Source organism: Anser brachyrhynchus (assembly GCF_964034855.1).
Source record: "Anser brachyrhynchus genome assembly, chromosome: 4".
Taxonomy (NCBI): Eukaryota; Metazoa; Chordata; class Aves; order Anseriformes; family Anatidae; genus Anser; species Anser brachyrhynchus.
Genome location: NC_137698.1, coordinates 47,952,492 through 47,978,375, shown reverse-complemented (window position 1 = coordinate 47,978,375; position 25,884 = coordinate 47,952,492). Strand labels below are relative to the sequence as shown.

Below are 25,884 nucleotides of genomic sequence, written 5' to 3'. Positions count from 1 at the left end.
TCCCCCCTCCTGCCGGCCCCCTTTCTTGATTAATGCCTGGAGACCGTGGATTTAGAATGACATTCCAGGCTGATCTAGTAACAAGGTTTGGATGTGAAAGCTGCAAGCGTCGAGCCAAGCTGGAGTCCTTGCTATGCCAGAAATGCATTGTTTCAGCGCTCTGTCTGGGTAGTGCACCTGCGCCTACACACTGGAGCTGCCACCGAGGAAACCTTCCTGCAGACCTGCTTCTCATTACGTTCCCAGATCAAAATGTTCTTTGTAATGACATGGTATCTGGCCAGCTCCCTCTCCTGTGCTGGTATACCCTGAGGTTTGCGGTATACTGATACCACACTCTCCAAGATGTTCAAAAGCTCGGATAAACATTTGGTAATATGGATTTATGGCCTTCTCCGCACAGGCAGATCACACATGTTGTAACCACACTGAAAATATTTCCTGAAGAACAGCAGGAGTAGGGCTGGGAGAAACATGGGCTAGCAGTTAAGGTGGGGAAGGAAAGGTAATTCTTCTGTTCTTAATGCTCCCAGGAGTTAATCAAAACCGCTCAAAACACGTAGCAGAGTTAGGCAAGGAGAGACACATTCTGTTGGAAGGGAACGTTCGAAAGATTTCTCACATCATACAATCCCACATCATATGATGTTACGACATATAATCCCGATGTTTTCAGCGTGAAACTGATAGAGAAAAGTCAGAATTTTCACAATTGATACTTCATGTGGCAAACCCACAAATGATTAATCAGACCTCTCAGGTAAGCAGACAATGTCTTGATAACGAGCAGTGAGGCAGGGATAAAGGGTGAGTGTGCTAGTTTTGATCTGTGATTTCCTGTGTGTCTTCAGACCTACGTGTTTGAGAGGAGAGGCACAGTCTAAACGTGCCACTGCTGCATTTGTCTCATGGGCATTGCCTACGATGACCCCATGGACAGATGGGGAAGGATGGACAGAGCACCGTGGTGGGGGCCTTAGCCATGGAAGTCCCCTCCGTCATCGGCAGGCGGGGGGACAGGGACATCCTTGAGCCGGCAGTGGGACATGGGGACACCTGGGGCTGGGACAGGGTTTGGTCACAGTCAGCTGGGGCCACTGCTGCTCCGGGCTGCAATTCGCCAGGGCGCCTGCAGTTTCCCCTGAGAGCCTTTGTGTGTGTTCTGTGGGTGGGTGTTGGTAGGATTCTGTCTGTAACTGTACGGTGATTTTCCACTATGCTCACATTTGCATTTAAATATGGATACGTGCCTGGAAAAGCGTGCACATCAAGAGATGCGTGTGGCAGTGGTTATTGTAAAATGAAAGTTTTACAGAAAAAAAAAAGTGAAGCATAGCATGGATTACATTGTGCTCTGGACTTGTGAAATTCTGTCTTGAAGAGGACTGGTAAAAATTCTTAAAACACGTGTAAGAGGCAGGAGTTGTGGTAGCATATAGCTCTGGTTGAGTGCATAGGAACCTGAATGTATTGTCAAATTCCAGTTGAGAGTAACCCTTTTTCTTGCTGTTGGACATGACAATATTCTGTTCTATATACAGCACAAACATAATTCCAGTACTCTAAAATATTCAACTCCATGGAGCAGATGTGGAAAAACAATGATTACATCAGTTATAAATCATAATATTTGAGAATCTAGCTGAAAACATTAAGGAGGGGAACAACTTATCTATCCTTTTTAATTTTAAACTGCTAGAAGGTAATTAATCTGCTATAAATCAATTTTTTCCACTGTAAAACCATTGTGCTGTTGCGGTGTTTTGGGGAACAATTAATCTTTTTTTTTTTTTCCATATGTACACCCCACGTATACTGTCTTCAAGGAGAGATGTTCCTTGAACACTTTTTTTTTTTTTTTAAATCATTGTTTTGCCAAGTTCTGGTCTCTCTCTTTTGTCTATCACAGTTTGTAACATAGCTGCCTGTTCTGCTTGGCAGGAGAATGCAACATCATTGTAACCTTTTGGCTATTCCCCTTGTCGCTTAATCCCCTTTTGTGTTGGATGACAGTTTTTGTGTTTTCTTGCGGTCTTACAAATGTCGTTACCTACCTGTTAGTTAAAATCAAAATAATCTTACTGTAGCTCTCAAGGAACTTTATGGACATGTTATTTTGAGAAGTACGGAAAAGACTTTGCTGTCCCTGTTTTTATGCTGTGGAACAAACTACAAATACTTGCACAAGACTTCTTGCATTGCTTCCACGTGAGAGAGAACTTCCCAGATTTGCAAAAAGGCCATTCTGAATATTCTTTTATAAAGGAAGAAAAATGCTTTGGTCAAAAAGGCAAAGAGGAGGGTTTTATGCATGTTACGTGCAGACTTGTAAGCAGCATTTCAGGCTGCTCTCACTGAAGCTTTGTCCTCGATCTGACTGAGACCAAGGCTGTTTCATTTTTGATTTTCTTTCTCTTAGAATTGCAGTCTTTTCCAAACGCGAAAGCATTTTGGCCTTGGAGGACTCACAGGAGATGGGATTCACTCCTGTTCTCTGAATGGTGCAAAACCAATCCGCTCTGTTCTTTAGAGTGTTTCTTAAAAAATGGAAAAGTGATAAACATGGGAAAAAAATTAAAAATATCAATCTTTTTATATTATCAAACTGATGAGGGAACAGAGCCAGTCTCCAGGAAATATTCATCTACACTTCAGGCTTAACATGACATTTCCTTCTCCTTATTGCTATGCTAATGTTTTCCCTAGTAATTACTATATCTTTCTTGCCACGTTTGGGCAAGTTCAAACCATTGGCTTGATGCTCCCCACTTACAATGCTTTCATTTTGAAGTAACACTAAAAATGATGTCTTTTGACCTGTGAAAATCGTCCATACGTTATTGGAGAACTGGGATCGTTATTCCTGGTTTTTTTTCTATCTCTGGTTTTTGATCGTTGCACTTATATATAAATTCTGTCAAGTCTGTTTTCCTAACAGTGCTGCTTTGACACTGACCCGTGTCTCAGCTAGATGCCTCAGAGCCAATTTGCCATTGTTGTAACATTAATGAAATTTTCAGATTTTATTTCCTATATCCATCAGTTAAATTGTTCTTTCTTTTTTTTTTTTCTATGAGCATTAGTAGCCATCTATGATGATAAAAAGACGTTTAGATGTAGAGCTTAGCGATATGGTTTAGTGGAGTACTTAGTGTTAGGTCGGAGGTTGGACTCGATGATCTTGAGGTCTCTTCCAACCTAGAAATCTGTGATACTGTGATACTGTGATAATTGCCATTTTATTTTTCAACAAATATGTTTAAAGTTTTGTTTTTCAGGAAACTGTAAGCATCAGCAGTATGTGGGAGACTGTAGGGAAAGAACTTTCCATCATCTTTTGACGTTGTGTCAGACCTTAACAAGGAGCTGTGCAGCACAGCAGCCCTGGGAGAAGATGTCCCCTTGATTCCAGGGGGATTAGGTTTACAGCCTCAACATGAGCCAATTTGATGCTATCAGATGCAGTAGGTTTTTGAAGCAAACTGCTTCGAACTTGAAGCAAAACTGGAAACTGAAACTGATTTTTTTGTTATAACTTATCATTATCTTCTGATGTCTAATTCTAGGGTGAATATCTCCTGTAAAATATACGATTTTACAGAGTTCCAAGTTGATGCTCTGTCAGAAAGTTAGTGAAATTAAGCAGTAAACCATTTTGAAAGTCAACATAGTCACATAGCAATGTCCAATTAAAGTTGTGTAGGATTTGGGGCATCTTAGCCATCTAGTACCACTGTTCTCTTTGTATTGAATGATTTTCGTAGTTTCAGATTTTCAGTGTTATGATACCCTCAATCCTATGTATTTGTACATTTTGATGGACATATGCAAAAAGAGTCAAGCACACCTCTTCTGTGCTCTGTGAGTAGAAGGGTAAGCAGTTCATGAATATAAGCAAGAAAAACATTGCTTCTAATTTGTAGCTTTCTGAGGAGGTTGTTGTGGTTCTTCTTTATCTGTAGTATGGCAGTAATATCCTCTCTACATCTGTATATTGAAGGTGAGCAAGGAGAGTGATTCCCACTGCTTTAGCTTGTTCAGTTGGCCTGTTCTTTAAGGAGCTGAGGATTATGTAGTCTTTGAAACTACCTTGTTAGGCATACACCTTCTGGGTATCTGATTCCTCAAACCTTACAGAAATGTGTAACATTCATGCTGCCAGGTGTTTATCTAAGATGTCTTTTTTGGAACAGATTTGAAAAGTATAGCCTCAGTAGTCAAAAGTATTGGTTTTACCCTGTTGGGAGTATGTGCTCTCATTCTTTGTAAGGAGTTGTACATTCTTTGTTCGCTTTCTGTGATTCAAATAACCTCAGGTGGTTTGCAGCTAGTGTGAGTAACAGTTACCAAGGCCAGCTCACTCACTCTGTGGCTCTTTTTACTGGCTCCCTCCCTCCTCCACATCAGGTCCGTGATCTGTCCCCTCACCTGCAAGACCCAGCAGATGCTTTCAGACCACTTGCCCTGTTTATTCACGTACCCAGCAGCCTTCATACACATGAAGTTCTCCTGCAGCTTAAGTCTCTTTTTCCTTCTTCTCTCACTGCCTATTGGAACACGTACACCCTCTTCCAATTCATACAGCCTCTTCCTGGAATGGTTTTTCCAACCCAAGCATATGCACAGCTTGCAGTGCGCTGTGTAGTCCCATTGTATTCAATGTGTTTAATGTAGTTTTGGGAACTGGGGCCTACATCCTTTTTATCCCTCCAGATTTCAAAGAGGTTCTGGTTATAGACTGTTTCTCATTTTAATGTGACAGTAGATGACAGCATTTGACTATCTAGTTCTGCATGTGTGTCTCATGTGCTTGCGCTTTGCAGTCAGATTACAAACTATGGCTCTATTGTGGAGAAGAGATAAGGAATGTGAATACTCTTTATGCCATTTTGCTTTATTCGTATCACAGCTCTGCCGCCTTGTTTGCACTGAAATATAAAGGTTGCCTGCCTGATCTGCCTGATGCCCTGTCATATCTTTCCTCTGTTGCTAAATGTACATTTAAATTAATTGTGTCAGACTCCCAGATTAATAGTATGTGTTTTGAAAACATTAAAAAAAAAAAAAGTGTTCTCAATCATTAAGTGGATTTGAGCCACTCAAACTATATGTTGATGTACATCACACCAATAGTGGAAATGTGTTTACTAATGAGTTTTATCAAACCTTTAGTAGCAAAGAAACCAGACAGTGCCTTTTTCTGTACCAAACACTCAACTGTAAGAAACTTAACTGATCATACAAAGGCTGGTGATGGCAAGAGTGAGGTGCCTGAAGTTAAACCTTGTTTTTTAGGTAACTAAATAAGTAGTGCTTTTAAAAAAAATTGTTTTTACATTATTGGCCGTTAGTAACTGTCCCTAGATTTAGCAGCACCCTGGGTGCTTTGGTCCAACTGAATCCTGGCAAAACTCATCACTTAACTAGTATTGGCGAGCTGGAAACTGCAAAACCCACGTCCCAGCATTCTGCAGCAATTTTTGCATCCTGAAGCCAGGGTTTGTAATCCAGAGCTTTTCTCAGGCTGTGTTTCCTAACAGCCCTTTGGATCTAGTCAGCTTAAGAGAGACTCTCCCAAAGAGCTTTTTCCTCAAGGCAGGTTTGCCCTTTCCTGAAAAGCTGGCATTTTTGCCACTATTTACGATTGAAATTAGTGATGCATTCTAAGCTCTCCTGTTCCTGCTTGTTTAAAAGCTGAGGTCACTGGGATGCAGATAAAGTCCTGAGGGTATGGCAGAAAGGTGGAAGGGGGTGCAGGAGGCAATTGTAGAGCAATATTTTGAAAAGGTGCCTAAAGAGTAAAGAAATGTATTCAGAATGTGTGTGTAGTTGTCCAAGTTTGGAGGATATGAGACTTGTTATGCAGCAGCTTGCAGAAGGCAGCAGCACAGCTGGTGCCCTACCTCCCAAGTGCCCGAGCTGCCCCCAGCGATTTCAGTCTTCTGGACTGAGGTGCGGGGGGAACCGAGCTCTCCCTGAGGGCTGGGATCTTCAGCGTGCTGTTTGTCCAGTGCTGACAGTGAAGGTGCATCTGGATGTCACCAGGTCACTTGGAAACTGCAGCTTCATTCAGCAGATGGGTTGCTCTGAGGTTTCCCTTGGTCCCCAGGCCATTGGGATTTCAAAGGGTTTGCATTAGTGAGGCCTGGGAAGAAGGAAAGAATGCTTCCCAAGCCCTGAAGGTTGGCTGTCTCCCCTGGCTTTACCTCACACCACTAAACTAAAATACTAGGGGGGTGGAAAAAGCATTGATTTTTCATAAGAGTATTATTTTTCATCAGTTCGGCTAATAATCAGAAGTTTTAGCACATGGTTTTATAGATGAATTCTTTCTGGACTCAACTCTTTGCCTAAGGAGATTACAGTTGGAAAGGAAGAAGACCCCTTGAAAGAAACCACAGGAAGAAAGACAGAGATACATGCATATATTAAGCATGCTTTGAACACACGCCTTTCGAAAAATCCATCATTTCATCTCAGACGCTTAATCAAACTTTGATCAAGAAGGTAATTTATGGATGTTAAACCTGCTTCCTTCAAAAGGGAAAACGTTAGAGTAGCTGGCCCAGCTCCACAAATGCATGTATCCGAATCGATATGCAATAATAATTTGACATTTATTTCTCTAACTCGCCTTCCTGTCTAGTTGTTATTTAGTTCCTCCAGACTTTCCTGCTCATCTTGGCTTATCATGACTCTGATTCTACAAAGCACTTAAGTATTGTTTTCAGTGCAACTTGGGCATACATCTAAAGATGCTGTTTTTAGAAGTGTTACTGAGGAAGACAGGTGCCATGGGGGATTTTCAAAACCCCATGGAAGCTCCCTACGGTGCACACCACCTACTACAAGAAACCATCAGGCAAGACACTGTCAGGCTTTGGAAATCTGTCTTGGCATTTACCTGCATCTTTGGCACCTGAAGAAACTAGCTGAATGATGGAACAAGGCTTCAGTTGTTCATCATACTCCGGCTTTTCGTTAAGGGAAGATGAAAGCTTGTAAGTGAACCTACGTGACAATCAGACAAATGTTCAGCTGTGAAATATTCATCATTTCTATGTCAGCCTTAGAAACTCACCTCAGATAATTAGTCCGAACCTTTCCCTTAGACTTGATTATTTGCTGAGAAAGATTGTTATCACTTCTGCCATCTCACTGCTGGTAATTAGGTACTCCTTTGTCTACTGTGGTGAGGAACTGGATTCACTAAGTCCATAGTGAATGAACTTGAAGTCCCCTGTTCTCCAGAGCCACCTTCAGAATCTCAGCTGGCCACAGCACGTGGTGTGGAAGTGGGACAGAGTGACCCATGCATGCATGTTTTGCATACATTGGTTTTTTGTTTGTGTTCTGTTTAACACTAAGGCCTGTCTATAAGGGAAACTTTTAGGACAGATATTCTTATATGGTGGTGGCTGGTGGCTTTTTTGCTCCCATCTCAAAATGTTTTGAAAAGGCACATTAGGGAAAAAAGAAGAAAAAAAAACTTTTCCTGGGTGGCTGACTTTAATGCAATCACTGTTACTGGTACACAGAAGAACAAGGACTTGGGTTTTGTATGTTGATCTGTCAGTTATATGCAACTTCCAACAGGCCTTCAGTGATTATTAATTGCACAATATGTATAAGCTATTCATCCTGTTGTTCTTTCAACAATTACATGCCTCTTTTTTATCTTCTTCAGTGTAGCTTCAAGATAAAACTTTTTCTTTTCTTTGGCCATAAATCCTAATGTGTTGGGTGGTTTTATTCTTTTAAAGATGGAGAGAACTAATAAGATAATAAATTCTGAGTGATTACTGCACAGCTTCTGGATCTGACAGTAGTTTCATCGTTTCTTGGGATCGAGCCTATAACCCTGAGGACTTGAATTTCTTCTCCTTTTATTGCTTTTATTTCTTTTCTTTTTCTTAGCCTTCATCCTGAAATGCAAAATCCATACACAGCTGAAGTTCAAACAATGCTGTGAGTACTGAGCAGATTTCTTGTAAAACATCTTGGCTACCAGAAATATTTTGAAGTGCTCCAATGCTGGGAATGTCTGCTAACATCCACTGAAAGCAATAGCACCTGGACCTACGCCTTGGAGCATGATGCCAGTGACAGCGAGCCAGGGTGCGTTACAGAAAGGATGACCCGAGTGCAGCTCAGGCGCCAGGCATGCTTCAGTTCAGACCATTGTGCCCTGCAGCCACCTGTGCCTTCCTGCCAGCACTGAAGGCTGCTTACTGTAAGCTGAGCAGGCTGAGGGCTACAGCCTCGCCGTAGGCTGCTGCTGGAGGTGGGGTGTTGCATACCTGGGACACAGAGGTGGAAAAAGCCCCCGTTGTCAGTGGTGAAAAAAAGGATGTCAGTCTTGCAAGCCTCTGCTTGGATTTCTGAGACTCAGGACTCTCAGAATTGGGAATGAGTTTAAGAGATGGAGCTACACAGCTAATGGGTTCCCATGCAGCTCATGTTTTCTGTCAGAGAAAAGACTCGTTTTGTTATGTTACCTATTTGCACAGAAGAATATAGCAGTATACAGCCTGGGAGAATCACTTCTGTAAACTCCAGCGTATGGCAGCAGTCCAGTGTCTGGAGGTATGTTATAGATACATGAAGGAACAGTTGTCAGTGGAAGTTCTGCCAGAGTTTGAGGAAACCATTTCCGAGTTCTGAAACAGTGTCTGAATTACATGGGTCATCCCAGAAAGGCAGTGACATAGTCTCTGGGTTATTTTCGTAATTTTTAAAATGTAGGTAGTGATCTCTCTTGTTTAATTTCCTAATTCTACTTGTCAGTCCAAACTCAACAAAGGAAAGGAAATCTTTTGCACTCAAAAGTACATTTAGGCAACAATATGCTCTGTCTTATCAATGACGAATTGTTAAAATCCATATTTCTTGTCCTGGAAGCAAACATAGTGTTCTTGTGTTCCCTGCTGAATGTAGAAACATTTCTTTGCACTTGTTCAGGTCCCAGGAAGAATGGTTGTGCCCAGAGATGAGGAGAGTTTGGGAAGAATTTGGAAATGAAAAGTTCATGTAACAGTCAGGATTTTGGTGACTTTAATGACATCCTTCTGAGGGAGCAAACCTGATGCATGCAAACAGATTATAAGGACTGAAATTTATCAAACCTTTAGGTTTGATAGAAGGTGAAGTGCAATGGCTTGCGGCATAACAGGATGACAAGATAGAGTGGGCAGGTTGCAAGATAGCAGAGATGCATGGGATTATCATCTGGATCCTATTGCTGTATGTAAATCATGTTTTTTACGCCATGCAGTAAAAAAGGGGAGTCAAGCTCTGTGAGACATTTTCAAACTCTTGCTATTCATAAGCTTCCTTGCCGTGGAGTAGATGTGATCCCAGTGACTCGCAGGGGTGCACTGGCTGTTGCCCTGTGCTGGTTGAACACGCCGGGTGAGCTGCTGACCTCTGCTGAGTGGGATTACAGGGTTGCTGCTGCTGCCTGGGAGAGGTTGGAAGGTGAGGCCATGTTTGGGACCTGCGCGGAGAAGGTGCTGGTGCTGGCCGCAGAGTGCTGCTGCAGGAGCTGTCCAGAAGCTGCACCTCTGCTAGGCCAGCGCTGGCTGGCACAGTGCCCGTGCCTGGAACCAAGATATCTGCTGCCCCCAGTGCTGATGTGGCTGTTTGCCAAGGTTGGTAATGAGATGCAGGGAACTGCACGGCTAAAGGCAAGGCCAAAAAGATTCTTTCTGGCATGGCAGTTCTGAGCTGGGAAGCCTGTCACAGATTAGAGGCAGAGGACCCCATTACCCCCTGTGCCAGTAGCATAAACAGGATTTGTCAGGCAGTATCTGCCGTGGTGACCGCTGCTTTGTAACTGCAGACACAGCAGGAAGTGCTGTGCTTTTTCACTGACTACAAGAAACCAAGGCATGAACAGGTCCTACGGACCAGACGTTCATTTCTCCAATTGTATACAAGAGTTCATTGGAGTAACTCTTGATGTACAACCAGTTTGGAAGATTGGCCATGTGAGTTTAGCTAAGTGTTAGCAGGTTTTAATCCAATACTGACAATATAGCGTGTCAGCAGGAAAAGAAACCACCAAAACTAGCTGCTGTGCACAGTAGCTGTGGACAAATCAAACTGCCTTGGTTTCCCAAAGTACTATAACAAATCTCACCCTACCTCAGCAATTGTTTGGTAAATGCAATTATTTCAATCCAAGCTGCTTTGAGATGAAAAGGGAAAGCAATATTGGACATCTTAAAATTTCTTAGGTGGAAAAAGTAGCTTGTTCTTGTGTAACCAGAGGTCTGTGACATGCATCTTATTACAAAACCATGGTTGGCATGGAGTCAGGCATGTGTGCTGTATTACAGTGTCATGTCCCACTGAGGCATTGACCTTGTTCACACCAGAAAGCTCTGGAAGGACTGACAGACCAAATCCCATCCAAGTATGTTGCTACTTTGTCGTGTTTGGCACCACGCAGGATGCCAGTTTTCAGCCTTACTGGGAAGATTAGCAGTGCACTCCTTCTGGAGGGCAGAAAGGAGGAGGATATCAGGGTAAAGGAGTTGCTGCCTTGTTTTATTTCCATTTCTGCTCTTCTTTGTTGTCCTGCATCCCCCTATCACCCTTGTCTGCAGCCTTCTGCTGCTGCCCAACTACAGAGAGCTGGTCTGTAAATTACCAGGAGGGGGTCTGGAGCCAGATAGTTTGCATCGCAAATTCATAGAACCACAAACTGAAAAAAGCTGTTGAGCCATCATTGTTTATAATTAGTTTTTGACTGAAGTCCCAGTCTGCTATAGGGAATGGTTTTATCTTAGTGTATGTGTGGGTGGGAAGAGAACTGAAACAAGGAACCAATCCTTATCCTGAGGGGAAGAAAGAGCTGGGTAGTATAACTTAACCCCATGGGATCAAAGGTGGGCCAACACAGACATAAACACCTTTGCACTATGTTCTCGCTCCCTGATTTTGCTGATTTAAATAGTAAATACTAAGCTGGGACAACAAAGCACTTACCCTGGAGACACACACCTTCTTTTCTTTTGGTCAGATGGTGATTGGCAACCCTTGGTCTGTTCTGTGTCTAAAACCCTCTCCAGTCTGTCCAGGCCTGATGCACCAAGCATTGTACTTCCACCCCTACAATAAGGCTATGTAAGTCCTTTCTCCATCACAGCTGGTTTCCCACTACAGACTAAGGGGAGAAAAAGGGGACCTTTTCTTGCCTGGGATTTGGCTGTGGCAAAACAGTTGGGCAGCTCCCTGAATGTGAGCAGCCGCAGGACTCCCACCAAAGCATCCCATCTCCTGGCTAGGGCTGGCAGCTGGGGTTCTTCACCGCTTTGCCTTCAGCACACGTGTCCCAGGGAAAAATCTTCGCTGTTTGCTGTGCCCTGGCTCCCCCAGCCACTGATGAGCTGTAATAAAGCCTGCTTTACATCTCGCAAGAATGTCAAGTGGTTTAATGCGTGTTTACAGAAGGACCCAGAGATTTTTGGATGAAAGACATTGTGTAAGCACCATGTGGTTTGATGTGCTGCCATCTTGGTACCCAAAGGATAACTTTAAGGATACAAAAACCTGTATTCATATTCTTGTGTTTTGGGAGGGCATTTGCCTGTCTGCAGAACGAAAATCTGCTCAGACCAGAAATTAGCTAATGAATGAAAAAAAAAAAAAAAAACCAAGGCTTGCATATTTGTCTGTACTCCCAAACAGTGTGCTACTTGTTCTATACCACTGCACCAACAAGTCATTGTTTAAAAAAAAAAAAATATACTCCACATGCTTAAGTGCCGTGCTGAGAACTGCTACATTTGTTCCAAAACACATGGAAATCAAACAAAATAGTAATAGAAAAAATGCACACTGCAAATTTTGTCTTTGGCTTTTGAACCTGTTCATCTGATACCATGTTTTCATCTGAGGATAATTTAAATATTTAAAGCCCCATGTAGTTCTGCTAATAAAATCAGTTTGGTTAGATTGGGATTATAGCAACTCATAAATAGGGCTTCCTACCGAAGTTTGTTTTAGAATTTATTCTACAGAAAGAAATAAGGATGAGATGAGATTGCCTAGCTCCCTATTTCCACTCTCCTTTTATATCAACATCCTCCTGGTAGAATGCATTGAGTCCGACGACCAAGTTTCACCATAACATTAACTGGCAGGGGAGAGGCTGCTCCAGAGAAGCCTTCTCCAATCCCTTGTTCCTCTGATCAAAATTCTTCTGATCTCCTGGCTAGACGCATTTCCATCTTTCATGTATTGCTTTGACCTTACTGTAATGCTGCCCTCTAGCAGCAGTAGCCCTTAACATCTTGCCAGCTGAAGCTGGGTGCAAGGATTACTTGAATCTTGATGTCATCACTTGCGTCAGTTCTCAGTGAAAAACCTGAGTAAAGGAATGCAGGGGGAAATTCCTTTCTGTGGCCAGACACCTCCAAAGTCGTCCTCATAGCAGCAGCCTCCAGGTTATCTGTTGCTCTTTGTTTTAGAGGACACGGGAATGCCAGGCAGTGCAGGGTGCAGCACTCCCACATGCGCATGTGTGGGAAGGGCACCGGAGAGTTGCGCAGGGCATTGCCCCGTTCTCTTACTCATCAGTACAGAGTTCTGAGGGTTTCACCTCATTTTGCCGGTGGCCTGTGGGTTCCTCTCGAGCATCTAAGCATGTGACAGAAACTAATTTGTCATTGCGCAGGAGTCCCCAACAAAACTGCTTGTGTTAGACGTTTATTCCCCAGCATACAGCCTGTCTGAGCCCTGATCTTGTCTTCACTGGACATCCAAAGTTCCCAGTGACTTGAATGTGGAAGTATTGTAGGAGTAGTGTTGGAAACTTGGCAAAATGCAGGAAGTTATTATCTGGTAGCTAATTGACTGTTTCCTCCTTCAGACGTTTAATTTCATTTTAATGACTGTGGGGAAGTCTTTGCAGAGAGACATTTCCCCCCACCTCCTTAGCTAATGTAGAGCAAATCCTTCCTAATCTGGTAGTGGTTTTCCAGCAGAACAATCTCTATTTGTGCAATTGGTCTTGTTAACAGAGTTGTGTCGCAGGGGAGACAGGAAAGATGCATGGATGAAATGATGTAACTGAGTAGAGAGTGAAAAGAATTTGCGCAAATAATTTGTATATAATTCTTTCCATAATCTTAGATTTACACAGTGAAAAAATCTAACTGCTTAACGTGGGGACTCGAGAACATAAAATAATTCTATAGAGAATGAACTAATTTGACCAACTACTGTGTTAAAGCAAAACAGTTATTACCACTAAGCTGAACACGAATTATGTCCACCCACCTTTTGCTCATTTTTTGCAGACATCCAAGTGTTAGTCTGCACAGAGTTCCAGAGGGTGGATCCTACTTGCATTAACCTACTGCCTCAAGGACATAGGTTTGTGCTGAGCACACCTTTAAGTCCATTTTACGTTACCTGGCTGTAATCCAGGGCCATTGACTTCAGTGGCAAATCAACCCCTGACTTCACTGATGCCAGGATGAATTCCACAAGGGTGCTGTAAATTCCTCTCTGTGTCATTGTACATTGGTCTGTTTCTACCAGAGGTATTCAGGATGTAAAAAGGCTCGGTATTATATGTAACAGCGAGGCCTACCTTTTTACAGTCTTTCAGAGTGAGGAAGAATTCAAGGCACTTTTAAAGCTCTCTCTAGCTGGAATGGAATATCCTCGCAGAAGGCACTAGAATAAAAGGCACTGAATATTCCAAGTTTCTCGAATCCTCCCTATACCCAGAGTGATTTCCTGACTTATTCCCATCTCCACCTCCTTTTGTGAAAGACATGCGTGTCTGACCAGTAGCGGAAATGTAATGTGCCGTTTCAGTGATCAAATGAGTATCTCAGTGAGAGATGAGTAGCAGCATCATCACATCATGCAATCTGCAGTTACATCTGAAATTTTAAAAAATTACATATAAATAAGCAATAGCAATGAGTGTGTGAATTTCAGCCTGTTAGTTGGGTGTGTGCCAAGTACAAAACTCAAAAGGGCTGAGGCCAGGAGATAAAAATTTGGAGAAGTCAACACCCAGAACTGTGAGAAGTCTTGTGGACTTCCAGCACCTCCAACCTAGAACTAAGGCTGATTAGCTGCTGAAGTCATTTCGTGTCCATTTTGTATCTGACATAGTGAGCTGATGTTTCCTTCCTACTCTGTGTTTAGCACTGGACATGTCAGAAACTAGTGACCCAGTCCTTTTGATGGAGTGATTTGCTCTGGAATCAATCACAGACTGACGCCCACAGCTCTTCGGGGAGCAGGGATTTTCCCTGGGGAACTGAAGGTCAGCTCATCCTACCGTATCTGGCCCATGAGGAGACATCCACAAACTTGACTACCATAATTACATTAAAAACAAGAGAAAGAAAAACAGTAAGGCAGAAAGACAGTTACAGCGAGATCCAAAGGGGAAACTGTCGGTTCCCACATCTGGTTTGCAGATCTGTGGTGGTCCGGGAAGCACTTTCAGGTGGTCTCTAGAGCTGTTTCCGTCACAGTAGTAGTTCTCAAGCACTACCACTTCCCGCTAGTTATATCCCGGGTGCTGAATCTTTTAGTAACACTAGTACTGAATAGATGAGGAGACAGCTAGTGGCCTCAGTTTTGGTTTGCCAGAGATCAGATACATACGGCAACATTTGGACAGGTTTTCTAATATTCAGTAGACCTGCACTCCTCAGTGAATGTTTGGCATTCAGAGGGGCTGTTGTGGAGTCAGAAACTACTCAACGTGAATGAGGAGGTCAGAATCTGCCCTTTAAGCTGGAAGAATGACATTCCTTAGAAGTACAGCATTTCTATTTCACATTTTCACAGCTTTTACAACTGGAATAAAAATGTTGTCTCTTCAAAGCCCAGCCCAAATTACAAAGTGATTGCAGAAAGTGCCTGTGGACTACTCTTCAAGAACAAAAGGGATGGGAAAATAATAAATGTGAATCCTGAGGTAAATGTCTTTTTTTGTAATATTCTGAATTTCCTTTATGCAATGGAGTTTGACTGCTAAACTGTTGAGTCTGATTGCAAATAGTGTCTTTATCAATATGCAGCTAATATTTCAGGCTTACCCAGACATGCTATTCCCTTGTTAACACAGCTGCTTTGGTCCCTGTAAGGATAACCTTCACTTACCGTGTTTACGACTGAGTATGTCTAGGCCTTTTCCTTGTAAAAGAAACCAGAAGTTGAATCGACTGATACAAGCGAAATGTCTTCAAAGCTGGGTTTCTCTTCTACCTTCTCCATTTCCTTGGCCTTTCTTCCAACCAGAACTAGAAACTATTGCCATCACTGCCAGGGCAGGTTGCACATTGGGGCTGTGTTCTATTAAGTGCCTTGCCTGGAAGTGTTACAGAGGGGGAAACATTGGGAAAGTGAGCAGACAGAGGAGGAAAAGTAGGACTGGTTGGAAGATGTGAGGACTGGAGCATGGAATTATATCAGCAGGTACATCTGGTGTGGGAAGACACTGTGTTTTACTCAGAGGATCACACATGCCTCTATCTGAAAGGAAAAGCTGTTAAAACGTTGGCAAAGCAAACTGGGGCTGGTGGTCCCTATATTCACCTCCTCTTAAAAATCAAACCTCTGTTATGAAGCATGCCTGCAGGTGGGTAAAAGTAAATAAATATGGAGCTGCTTTGAAACAAAAGCTGCAGCTTGCAGCACCTGTAATATCCCAAATCCTGGCAGGGCCCACTGAATACCAGCAAATCCAGAAAGCAGAATCAGTTCCTCCATCTGAAGCATTGGCCATCTTGCACCCCAGCACTTTCGCAGAGGTGAACGGAAACCAGCAGAATTCCCAGTATGAACTATCATTACTCTTCTTCCTTAATACAAAAGATTTGGGAAGTCCTGAGGAAAGTGGTCCCATTTATTTTGTTCTTGTAGCAGATTGAGACTATCACAGTTGAATACAAACAAAGCAAATGCTCTCACATGCTGAAGTCATACCCAGACATCCCTTTCTCAGCCATAGGTGAAAGCTGATTAAATCATGACGTGTACTTGTATCTTTTCTGTTGAGAGCTGAATGGGTAATACCACTATAGACAGCTTCCTTCTGTAAGAAACCGACTGTGTTCATTTGGTGCTAACTGCACTTCTTTAAACTTTACAACTGAAGTTTTTGGACTATAGATTGAATGTGACAAACACACCCAGGATTTGGTTACTCTTAAAACCAACGTGAACTAAGTTGGGCAATAATTTGTTTGGGTTTGTGCAGAACAGATCTAGCATGATGGTTTCTTTGATGTGCTTCCCATGAAAGATGGTCGCGTATGAATAGTAACAGTACAAAATATCAAATTATATGCATTTCAGAATAAGTGCATCGGTTTGTTAGAAATTCAAAAATGCATACCTAAAAATGTGTTTGGTTGCATTGAAAGTGGGCCACCAATCTAACTTCCTGCAGCTGCAGAACATCTGTAACAAATAAGCAGCTCTTGACTGTCTACGTGAAAGATCCTCACATGCCAACAGCCACGCTAGGAAGCAATTGTGTTCCCCACAGGTTGCATGGCACGAACCTGTGACTACCCTAGAGATCCATCTGGTTTTGGCTTTTCTTTAGCACTCACTCAAGCAGACAAAGCTTTTGACAAAGTGCAGGCCAAACTGAAATGAGTAGGACTTTTCTCTTGTGCTGGTTTCAGCTTGACCAGACTTAGTGCCAGCTGCTTGATCTTTGCAACTGGACTTTCTCTTTGACCAGATAGATGATGGTCCAGTTGTTCCTACTTGCACTTAGCTAAAAGAACTTTATTACTCTCTTTCACAGAATCATCTAGGTTGGAAGAGACCTCCAAGACCATCTAGTCCAACCTCTGACCTAACACTAACAAGTCCTCCACTAAACCATATCACTAAGCTCGACATCTAAACGTCTCCCAAAGACCTCCAGGGATGGTGACACAACCACTTCCCTGGGCAGCCCATTCCAATGCCTAACAACCCTTTCAGTAAAGAAGTTCTTCCTAATATCCAACCTAAACCACCCCTGGCACAACTTTAACCCATTCCTCTTCATCCTGTCACCAGGCACATGGGAGAATAGACCAACCCCCACCTCGCTACAGCCTCCTTTAAGGTACCTGTAGAGAGCGATAAGGTCGCCCCTGAGCCTCCTCTTCTCCAGGCTGAACAACCCCAGCTCCCTCAGCCGCTCCTTGTAAGACTTGTTCTCCAGACCCTTCACCAGCTTCATTGCCCTTCTCTGGACTCGCTCGAGCACCTCCATGTCCTTCTTGTAGCGAGGGGCCCAAAACTGAACACAGTACTCGAGGTGCGGCCTCACCAGAGCCGAGTACAGGGGGGCAATCACTTCCCTAGCCCTGCTGGCCACGCTGTTTCTTATGCAAGCCAGTGCAAGAGAGAGAAATAAGACTGCCTAGCACCTGAACATCAATTTCTATTGAGAAATCCCCATCCTCAAGCCTAGTTGCATTTATTGAACTTTATGTTCCAAGGGAACAAGCAGACTGATGAAATGACAGAAACATGCCTTGACTCTTCTGACTGCCTATCTGTAATATTCTCTGTTTCAGGTCTACCCAGGAGACAACACAACACGGACACCTGTTAAAACAGATCTCTGTTTCCATGTGGTTATCTACGACCATATCATCGGAAGAGGACCCTAAGGTCCCCTTTCCTCCCAGTGATTCCTTTAGCTACTTTAAAGTCATTTGGAAGAAAAATAAACAGTTTAAAAAAAAAAAAACAAAGACCTTTACCTTGTGTTTAGGGGAAGAAAGGGAGTTTTTGTGCTGGTTTAGAGCTGTTTTTTGCCTAGCTCAAGGGAAGTAACATGGAAAGAAGACTCCACACTGCTGTATAGTCCATGTATCTGGCCCCCTTGCTTTGCCCTCTGTGAAGTCCAACGGGGTGTGTGAATTGCAAAATCACCTAGAGGGAAGATAGGTTTGGAGCCAATGTTCCCACTACTACTGAGGCTGCAGGGTGACCAGGACAGACGGAGGTGCTGCATTCTTGTCTGGAGTAAAGAAGAAGCTACTGTCCTGTAGTTCCCCAACAATGAGGTATTTTAAATTCCTCCTGGGAGTCCCTTTTTCAGGGAGACCTGGACTTGTGTTGAGCAGCTAACACCATTAAATATGGACCAAGTCATTCACATGGTAGTGGAGGGAAATCACTCCACTAGACTGGTAAATATAAAGAAATCTGCAGCACTTTGATGAGTGGCTCCTTGAAGGCCACTTTTCATCCATTTCTGCTATTGCTGCTGTTCTAGTACCAGCATGCCAGAAGTTCAGGCAGCAGTGCAATGGCCCAAGGGACTCTCTTACCTTCCCAGGGCACTTGGGTACGTTGCCCATACTTACATGACCCAGCTGGTAGAACCACCAACGTAGCTGTCTGCTTACTGGAAAATGGCACAAAGCTCAGTGGCAGAAAGAACTTGCAGGAAACAAAAGAAATAATTACAGAGAAAAGAAGGATGTGGAGGTGAAAGCAGAGGAAACAAAGGCAGAAAGGCAGCCTCTGGATAAAATTCCCTGGACCTTGTTGTTTGAAGGACTGGATGATTTTCATGATCTTTGCTGGCCTTAGCACTTCGAATTTGTGAAAAGGACAAGGGAGGGAACCAGACAAGAAAAAAAGATGGTAGCAATGCTGCTAGGCTTACCATAGGGTGGGGTTTATCTACCAGCCTCATCACAAGCATGTTCCCTTTGGAAAAGGCTGAGAGCCTTGGTCTTAGCAGTTGGCGCATTAAAGATCCCTTTACTGCAAGGAAAGGGAGTGTTCCAACAATTACAAAGTGAAAGTTGTTACTTCAAAGCTGCAATAATTTGGGAGAGACTTAGAAGCCTTGTTTTCTTTCCCATAAAACTTTCAATGTTATGAACTTCTGCCATTTCCCAAATATAATAAAATCTTTTACTGTAACGTCTTGCTTTTACACAGAGCGCTCCGTCCCGTAGCACCCTGACAGGCTGGAGGTTGGCGTGCTCGTCCCTGAACAGCAGCCGGGTTGCACACGAAGCTCCGGGATCATGGCGAGGCTGCTCGACGTTTTAGGCCTCGCCTCCACCACGGGGCCTCGGCCTCTGCCTCCATCGCCGGGTCAGCAGAGCCCCCTAGTGTAGACGCAGCAGATGCCAGCGGGAGGAGGTTCCCTGCCCGCGGCGGGCACCCACTGCAGCCCTTCACATCAGAGGCGCTGGAAGTATACCAAAGGAAAAGGCTGCTCGGAGGGCAAACAAGCAAAGACAAATTGTGTCTCTTCGCAGGGCTGGTGACGGAAAGACAAAAAGCCCACGACTTGGGTAACTCTGATTTTGTGGAGGACCGTGTGTGGGAGACGTATGTCTGTAGAGGGAATACCATGCTCTGTTAGGGCAGACTTCTGACCTTGGTGCTTCTAGGTGTTTTCTTCATTTAACAGTACCAAGCAAAGATTTCCGTCATTCCTTGCATCACATCGGAAAACTAGGCTTTGTGGTTGCCTCAGTCTTGATTTGCAGCCCCTGTATCTTGAGGCAGCTCAAGGGATGGGCTAGAGATTGACTTATAGAATATTTTCGTAGCATTAAAGCAAAATTGCCTTGATAGCACAGCTTAGAATTTGGGATCTGTTTTTTGCGAGACTAAATCAGAGAGCCTGAGTCGTTCTGAAAATATTAGTTTTTGCCTTTCTTGAACACTGGAGAGGAAGAAATGCTCATTCCAAAGGTTGGTAGAGGGGACAATTGGTAGAAAATTACATTTTTCATTCTTCTCAACAAATGAACTGCCATTATTTTTCCCCAATCTAATCAGTTTTCAACATGATTTTTAAAAACCTAAGTTGGAAAGTGGTCCCTGGAGCATTATCTCCGTGTCATAATAGTAGTAATATTAAAAAAGGGGAAAGAATTAGTGAAGTAAAACGTAACAAAAGAAAATTTTCAACTTTAGAAGTTGTTTCCATGTATTAAACTTCCTTTGTTTTTATCTCGTTGATAAATAGTGTTGATCCTGTTGAAGAACCAGGAGTCTAATAGAGTGCTGTGTACATCTGTAGGAAAAAGGAAGGGAATTATGACCAAGTGAGCTTTATGTGTTTTGAGGCCAGTGAATATACCGGTGGACTGTATATCCTTAAAGATGGGTAACTGAAAGGCTGTAAAGGTATATGAAGCCTCATCTTTTGCAATTGATGCTTTGGAATTGTAATTTCATGCAATTTCTGACTGGAGTGATAAACCTCATTTGAAACAAAAGGTAAACTATAATGTCTGATACAAAAGAATAGTACTCATTGGGCTTACAGAATTACTGACTGCTCAGTTAGCTCATTAGATTTCTTCTCAGCCATCCTTGCTTGTGAGCTGATCTCCTGGTGTCCTGTCTCTTCTGATGTTCAAAACACAGGACCCCAGAGCATTATCGCAAATGAAAGCTCATGAATTACATGTCATAGTCCTTTGCCAGTCTGAAGGACTGAATCTAGCCTCTGCTGTAAGTGAAAATCTGTCCCCAAACACTTCTGTAGTCTGGCTTGTGTTTTTAAAGAAAAGGTTCATTTCCTTAGACAAACAGAATAGTGCCTAAAACCAACTAAGTGCAGTTTCCCTAAAATGACAGTGGTGGTTTTCCCAGCATCTTGTCACTGTTCAGCTTTGGGTAGACACATTGCGAGGTGGACATGCCAAACACATGGTAATCAAGAGAAAATCTTTCCAAGGACTGACAACCACATGAAAGCTCCCTGAATATGCTCCTATGCTCTGTGACTCTTCAGCAGAAACAAATACAAACTGTCCAGCCTGAAATTATTGCCTGCTATAAATGCAAGGGGACTAGAAATTTCTGTATTCTGTTCTGAAAAGAAACCCTGTATCATTGCTGATCATGACATTTACTGCAGGAACAGAGTGGGCACGCTGCCATAAGATAAATGATTTTAGGCATCGATGAGAAAGTGCATCCTTGCAAAGGACCCGCTGAACTCAGGGCTTTATACCAATGTGTGTTTTTTTTCAAGCGTGTTTAAACTGCATAAATGAGTTAATGGACAACAGATACTATTAGCCTGTATATGTTTTGGATTCTTTTATATTGCTTTAACTCCCCTGCCAAAATTGTAGTCTTGTTCTTTTTATGTGGAGCATGGATCTTTGGTCTTCCTTGCAGGTTCGGAATATTTTTGTTGTTGTTATTTTGGATATTAAAGTGAAGCTAAAAAATAGAGATTGGTGATGAACAGCTCCATCCTGAGCTACAAACAGAATCACAGGAAGGGCTATTATTTAGTATTAAATACAGTGCTTTGAAATGTCCTTTTAAACCAAAATCTGAAGTTTGTTGCTCTTAAACTATAACAACAGGATGCTTTGACATAGTTGGAAATGTCTTGTATTACATTAAATGAAAGTCTGGTGAGGCCTCAGCAGCTTTTCATTCTCAGACCAAAAGTGGTTTCTTGGAAGGCCAGCTGTATGAGGAACCCAAGCAATGCAGGTAGTTAAGCCCCACACTTAAATTTTATGGGTTTTTAATAAGGTATCTGAAAATGCAGCGGCACTGCCTGAACTCTGAAATTCGTGATTCCAGCTGCAGCCTTGCCAATCCAGTTGTCTCTTCACAGCTGAAAGAAGGAAACAGATGATGCCAGTACCATCTCAGTAGCTGACCCCTATCTCATGTAAAGAACAACAAGATCTCCAGGGAGCATACAACTTGTTTGTTAGATGTTCTCCTTTTGGCCATCAGCGAAAGAAGTTGTAGGGGAAAATCCTCCATTAACTCCAACTCCCCACATACAGAAAAGAAGTCAGATTAAAAATGAATAAAACCTTTGGGCAATTCTCTGCGAGGCAGGCAGGGACAAGCAGTGCAGGCCAAGCCACTGTTCCCACTGCAAAGAAAACAAAAACACAGGTGCTGAATGTACTGAAGCCATGCAGATTAGCCCTGTGTGCAGTACATGCTCTTTACAAGAAGAAAAAACATCATTCTTGTTATTTGGCTATTGTTCGCTTGAGGCATGTTTTATTTCAGCTCGACTCCAAGCAGAGTTATTATAGATCCCACAGCAGAAGTTCTCTGTGATGAGAGAAACATGTGATCTCTGGGCCCTAGAGAAGAAATTATGCCGGGAAGGCACCTCCAACGGGAAGGCTGATGCTGGCCACCTGAGCAAACACCCAGCCTAGAGAGCATAAAAAAGCAAGCAAAATGGATATATGTAATGGCTGTACGCAGGAGTGGTTTGGTTAAAGTTTCTCCCAACAACACTGCCTAGAGAAAGATGATTTTTTTTGTACGCATCTCTAAGACCAAGAGCTAGGAGGTGTAATGGGAGAGAGCACCACGTTGTTCCCCAGTTAAAGAAAGAGGAGAGACAGTTTGTCATTTTGCAGTCAGTGTAGTGCAGTTCCAAACACGGCTTGCTGATGTGCTGTTTAGTGTTCTCCTGTGCTGGTTATGAACTTTATGGCATTGCACATGGAAACGTGTGTATAGGGGATGCAGGGGAATGATTTGGCTTGGGATCAGTGAGTCCATCAGAGCTGACAGCGGTGGAGTCTGCTGACTGGGTCATGGACCAAATCCAGTGAAAAGAGACAAGGCTGCTGTAGAGTGATGGCTTTTGGGGCACAGAGGGAGCACCTTAGTCAGACCTTATGGGTCTAGTAAGAGTGGGACTGGCTTAGGGGGGTTGGACACATGCTGCTGGGAGCAAAGCTGGTGTCACTAACCCACGGATGTGGTGGCAGGAGCCCACCTGAAAGAAGCAAACAGATGGTGCAGAGGGCTGGTGTGAGCAAGCTGAGGTGAAGCTGCAGGGGCTATTCACCAGATGACAGCGAGGAGAAGTGGATGTAGGAGCCACAGCAGTGGAAATTGCTTTTGTAAGTAAATTCTGGGAAGCCTGAAAGCCAAGCAACTAATAAACACAAGTGTGGGATTGGCCTTCACATGCTGAACAGATTTTGCTAATATCACTTTGTTATGCAAATATGTAATTATTTCATTTCCCCCAGAAAGAGTATTTGTGGTTTCCTCTTCCCCGGGACTTCCGAATGCTTGTGTGGAGGGAACAAATAACTGTGAAGTTACCAGGTATGTGCATTATATGGCAAGCTCTGAAAAAGTGGGAACCTGGACGTTTTTGGTGGAGGTTTTAAATAGCACTTTTGAAAGGGGCTGCTGGGGGATGGTGAGGTTGGCTCTGACAGTGGCACAAAAGTTGCTCATCATTTAAATAAAGTTAATTAAGATTGAGGTCTACTAGGTGCCTGGGGCTAAGGAATAAATAGGCTAGGTTGCTTACAAGTTCAGCTACTGTACAGTAACATGTATGAAGTGCACACCGGAGTCTCCATGGTGGATCAGATCAGAGCTGTGGTAGTAAAGAGCTGCCAAGGCCCAGCAGGGAAGGAGCAGGATCTGCACAGTGGAACGGAGCTGTAGCTCAGAAGGCTGATTGACACATGTAGATAACCTGCTGTAGTCCTCAGCAATGCAGGAGAGAGCAAATGAGAAGCATGCACTGACCCTCCCTTTCTGTAGTACCATAGGTAGAACAAGCACACGTGGGTGATCAGCTCGGAAAGGCTAGTCCTGCCCAACTGTAAGGCAAGTAACTTCTGTAATTACTAAAGGGAAGAAAAAGGAAGTCAGGCTGTCTTATGCATAGCCAGCATTTCACAGTTTCAACTTGATTCTGCCTCAGATGTCTGTCTGCAAGTGCATCTGTAGACACAAGCTTACACGCACCAGCTGGCGTTCGGTGCCCACTTCTGGAGCAGCATTATTTGACCCCTTCACGTCTTCCCAGTTTCTTCTGACTGGGGAGCAGGGTAAGAAAAAAATAGTACTAGATTATCTGTAGCTGTCCAAATGGCTATCTCAGCTCCACAGATGGAAATCTAGAGTGACCATGCTGGATAGGATGGAGTCACTTCATAATCACACCAGTGTGTGTGTAGAATTTGTCCCATGTGGTGATGGCTATTCTTTTTGTCTGCCTGCATGTTTTGTAGCTTTTCATGCCCCTACAGCTGTTTTGTGTAGAGACCTGCCCTCCAGACTGACTAAGACCTGATCTGTACATTTGTACCAGAATGATTTGTGTTCTGTGCAGAAAGGCAGATGAGTTTATTTGGATATTCCAGAAGAAGTGATTTAGGAAGTTGGACAGTGTTTTGAGATTTGGAGCCTGTCAGTATATCATACTGAAATGTTTGCCTTGTTTTTATAAACACAGGAAAGGCAGGTAAGCTTTTATTCCACTCTGTTGCTTTGATGATTATGCCATTGAGCTGCTACGTTTGGCAAACCAAGACAGAAGAAAAGGGGGAGGGAGAAAAATAAGAAATTAACACCACATTTAGTCATCTTCATTAAAAATGCAAAATACGTAGTGTTTCTGCACCAAGTTCAGACTAGATCTCATTCTGCACAAATCATTTTTACTGCTGTTGCATCAACATCAAGGCCCAAAGCATTCTTTAACCCTTCTTAGCCTTTTGAATGAGCTTCTATGGATGAGCCTCTATCAATAGAAAATGTGAAGAGCCGATCAACATGCCTGTTAGCCGGGTGGACCCAGATTGACAGACAAGTTAAGGTGCTCCATTCCTCTGAGTTTCTTCTCTTCAGGCATAACTGGGATCAGTTCTGCAGGCAGCTGAAAAGCTGAGAGCAGAGTGGAGGTGTTAAATTGAAGAACTTATTGACAGTTGTTGCCCTTCCTAGGTCAAAAGCTTACTTGATGAAAATCATTGCAGCTTAAATCAGTGAAGGAATAGCAGTTGATTCTCGGGGGGGGAAAAAAAAACACACATGCACAACACTGCCAGTCTTTTAAGCATGGTACTAAAATATAGTGAATCTTGGCTATATACTGTGGAAATGAGTGAATCACTGTAGTTTGTGTCCACTGAGGATCTGGCCCAGAGAAAAGGCCTCCGGATTTGACTGTATATTGACACAAAGCAAACAACAGTTTTGGCTCATATGCGTTGCCAGGAGATGTGTCAGAGAAGCACAGGATCGGACCCTAAGGTGGACTTCTGCAGTACTCCATCTATTACTGGCCTCCAGGTAGAGTATGTCTAATTAACACTGACCCTTGAGCCCAGTTGTTCAAATGGTTTTTTCACCCATCCAGGTGGTAACGCGCTAACTTGAATACAGTAATATTGTGAGACAGTGGCAGAATCCTGGCTGAAGTCAGCTAAATGTTGTTCACTGGTGCCCCTCATCCATAAGTCCAGTCAATTTATCACAAAAAGCAATCAGGTGGATTGGGCATGACTCACCCTTGGCAAATCCAGTGCTGACTGTTCCCAGACATGTTTTTCTCCCTCGTGTGCCCAGAAACGTATCCCAAGAGGACATGTTCCATGTTTTTCCCAGAGACTGAAGTGAGACTGTCAGTTCAGTCAACAAAAAAGTACCTGTTGGTGCACCTCCTCTTGACAATAGAGCTCTGACAGGTGCGCTGGAGGAGACTTCTGTCTCCCACACCCCAACAGTCCCATCTTTCCTATACAAAAGCACAGTTCAGCTGTTAGAGAGCTTCTTTATGCTGATAGGCAACAGCGCTTAGCTTCTAGTACTTGGGGATCAGTTGCTTAGAGGTCATCATGGGGTGAAACTGAGCCAGGACTTGCCCATTTTTCTGGGAAGAGATTCAGATCTGACCTTTTCATTTGGCCTTTTTTATAGAAAAGTTTAAAATGTCAGAGCAGCACCATGGCCTTCATATTTCTTCCTTCTTTCCAAAGCAGAGCTAGCAGAGTTTCTTTCAAGGGGCTCTCCGTTTGCTTTTTGGAAGATAGACATTTAACTTGTTCTTTTTTTAACCACGAGCTAAACTGGAAGCAGGAGAAATTTCTGCCTCAATTA

The 25,884-nt window shown here is 43.3% G+C and overlaps 1 protein-coding gene across 5 annotated transcripts in view; it reads left to right on the top strand.

Moving 5' to 3' along the window:
* The window catches only part of CFAP299 (cilia and flagella associated protein 299), a 219,177-nt gene extending 197,299 nt beyond the window's left edge, over positions 1 to 21,878 (top strand). For 2 of the 5 annotated variants that reach the window (XR_013951060.1, XR_013951061.1), the window contains 2 exons: positions 17,565 to 18,059; positions 18,949 to 19,066. Coding sequence is in view for 3 of the 5 variants with exons in the window: in XM_080591546.1 (XP_080447672.1) it covers positions 14,827 to 14,956; positions 18,949 to 19,062 (244 nt within the window). In the remaining 2 variants the exon portion in view is untranslated. Of the gene's footprint in view, positions 1 to 14,826; positions 14,957 to 17,564; positions 18,060 to 18,948 lie in introns of all 5 variants that reach the window. The other 3 variants (XM_080591547.1, XM_080591548.1, XM_080591546.1) reach the window with 3 other exon arrangements.
* Positions 21,879 to 25,884: the final 4,006 nt, after the last annotated feature.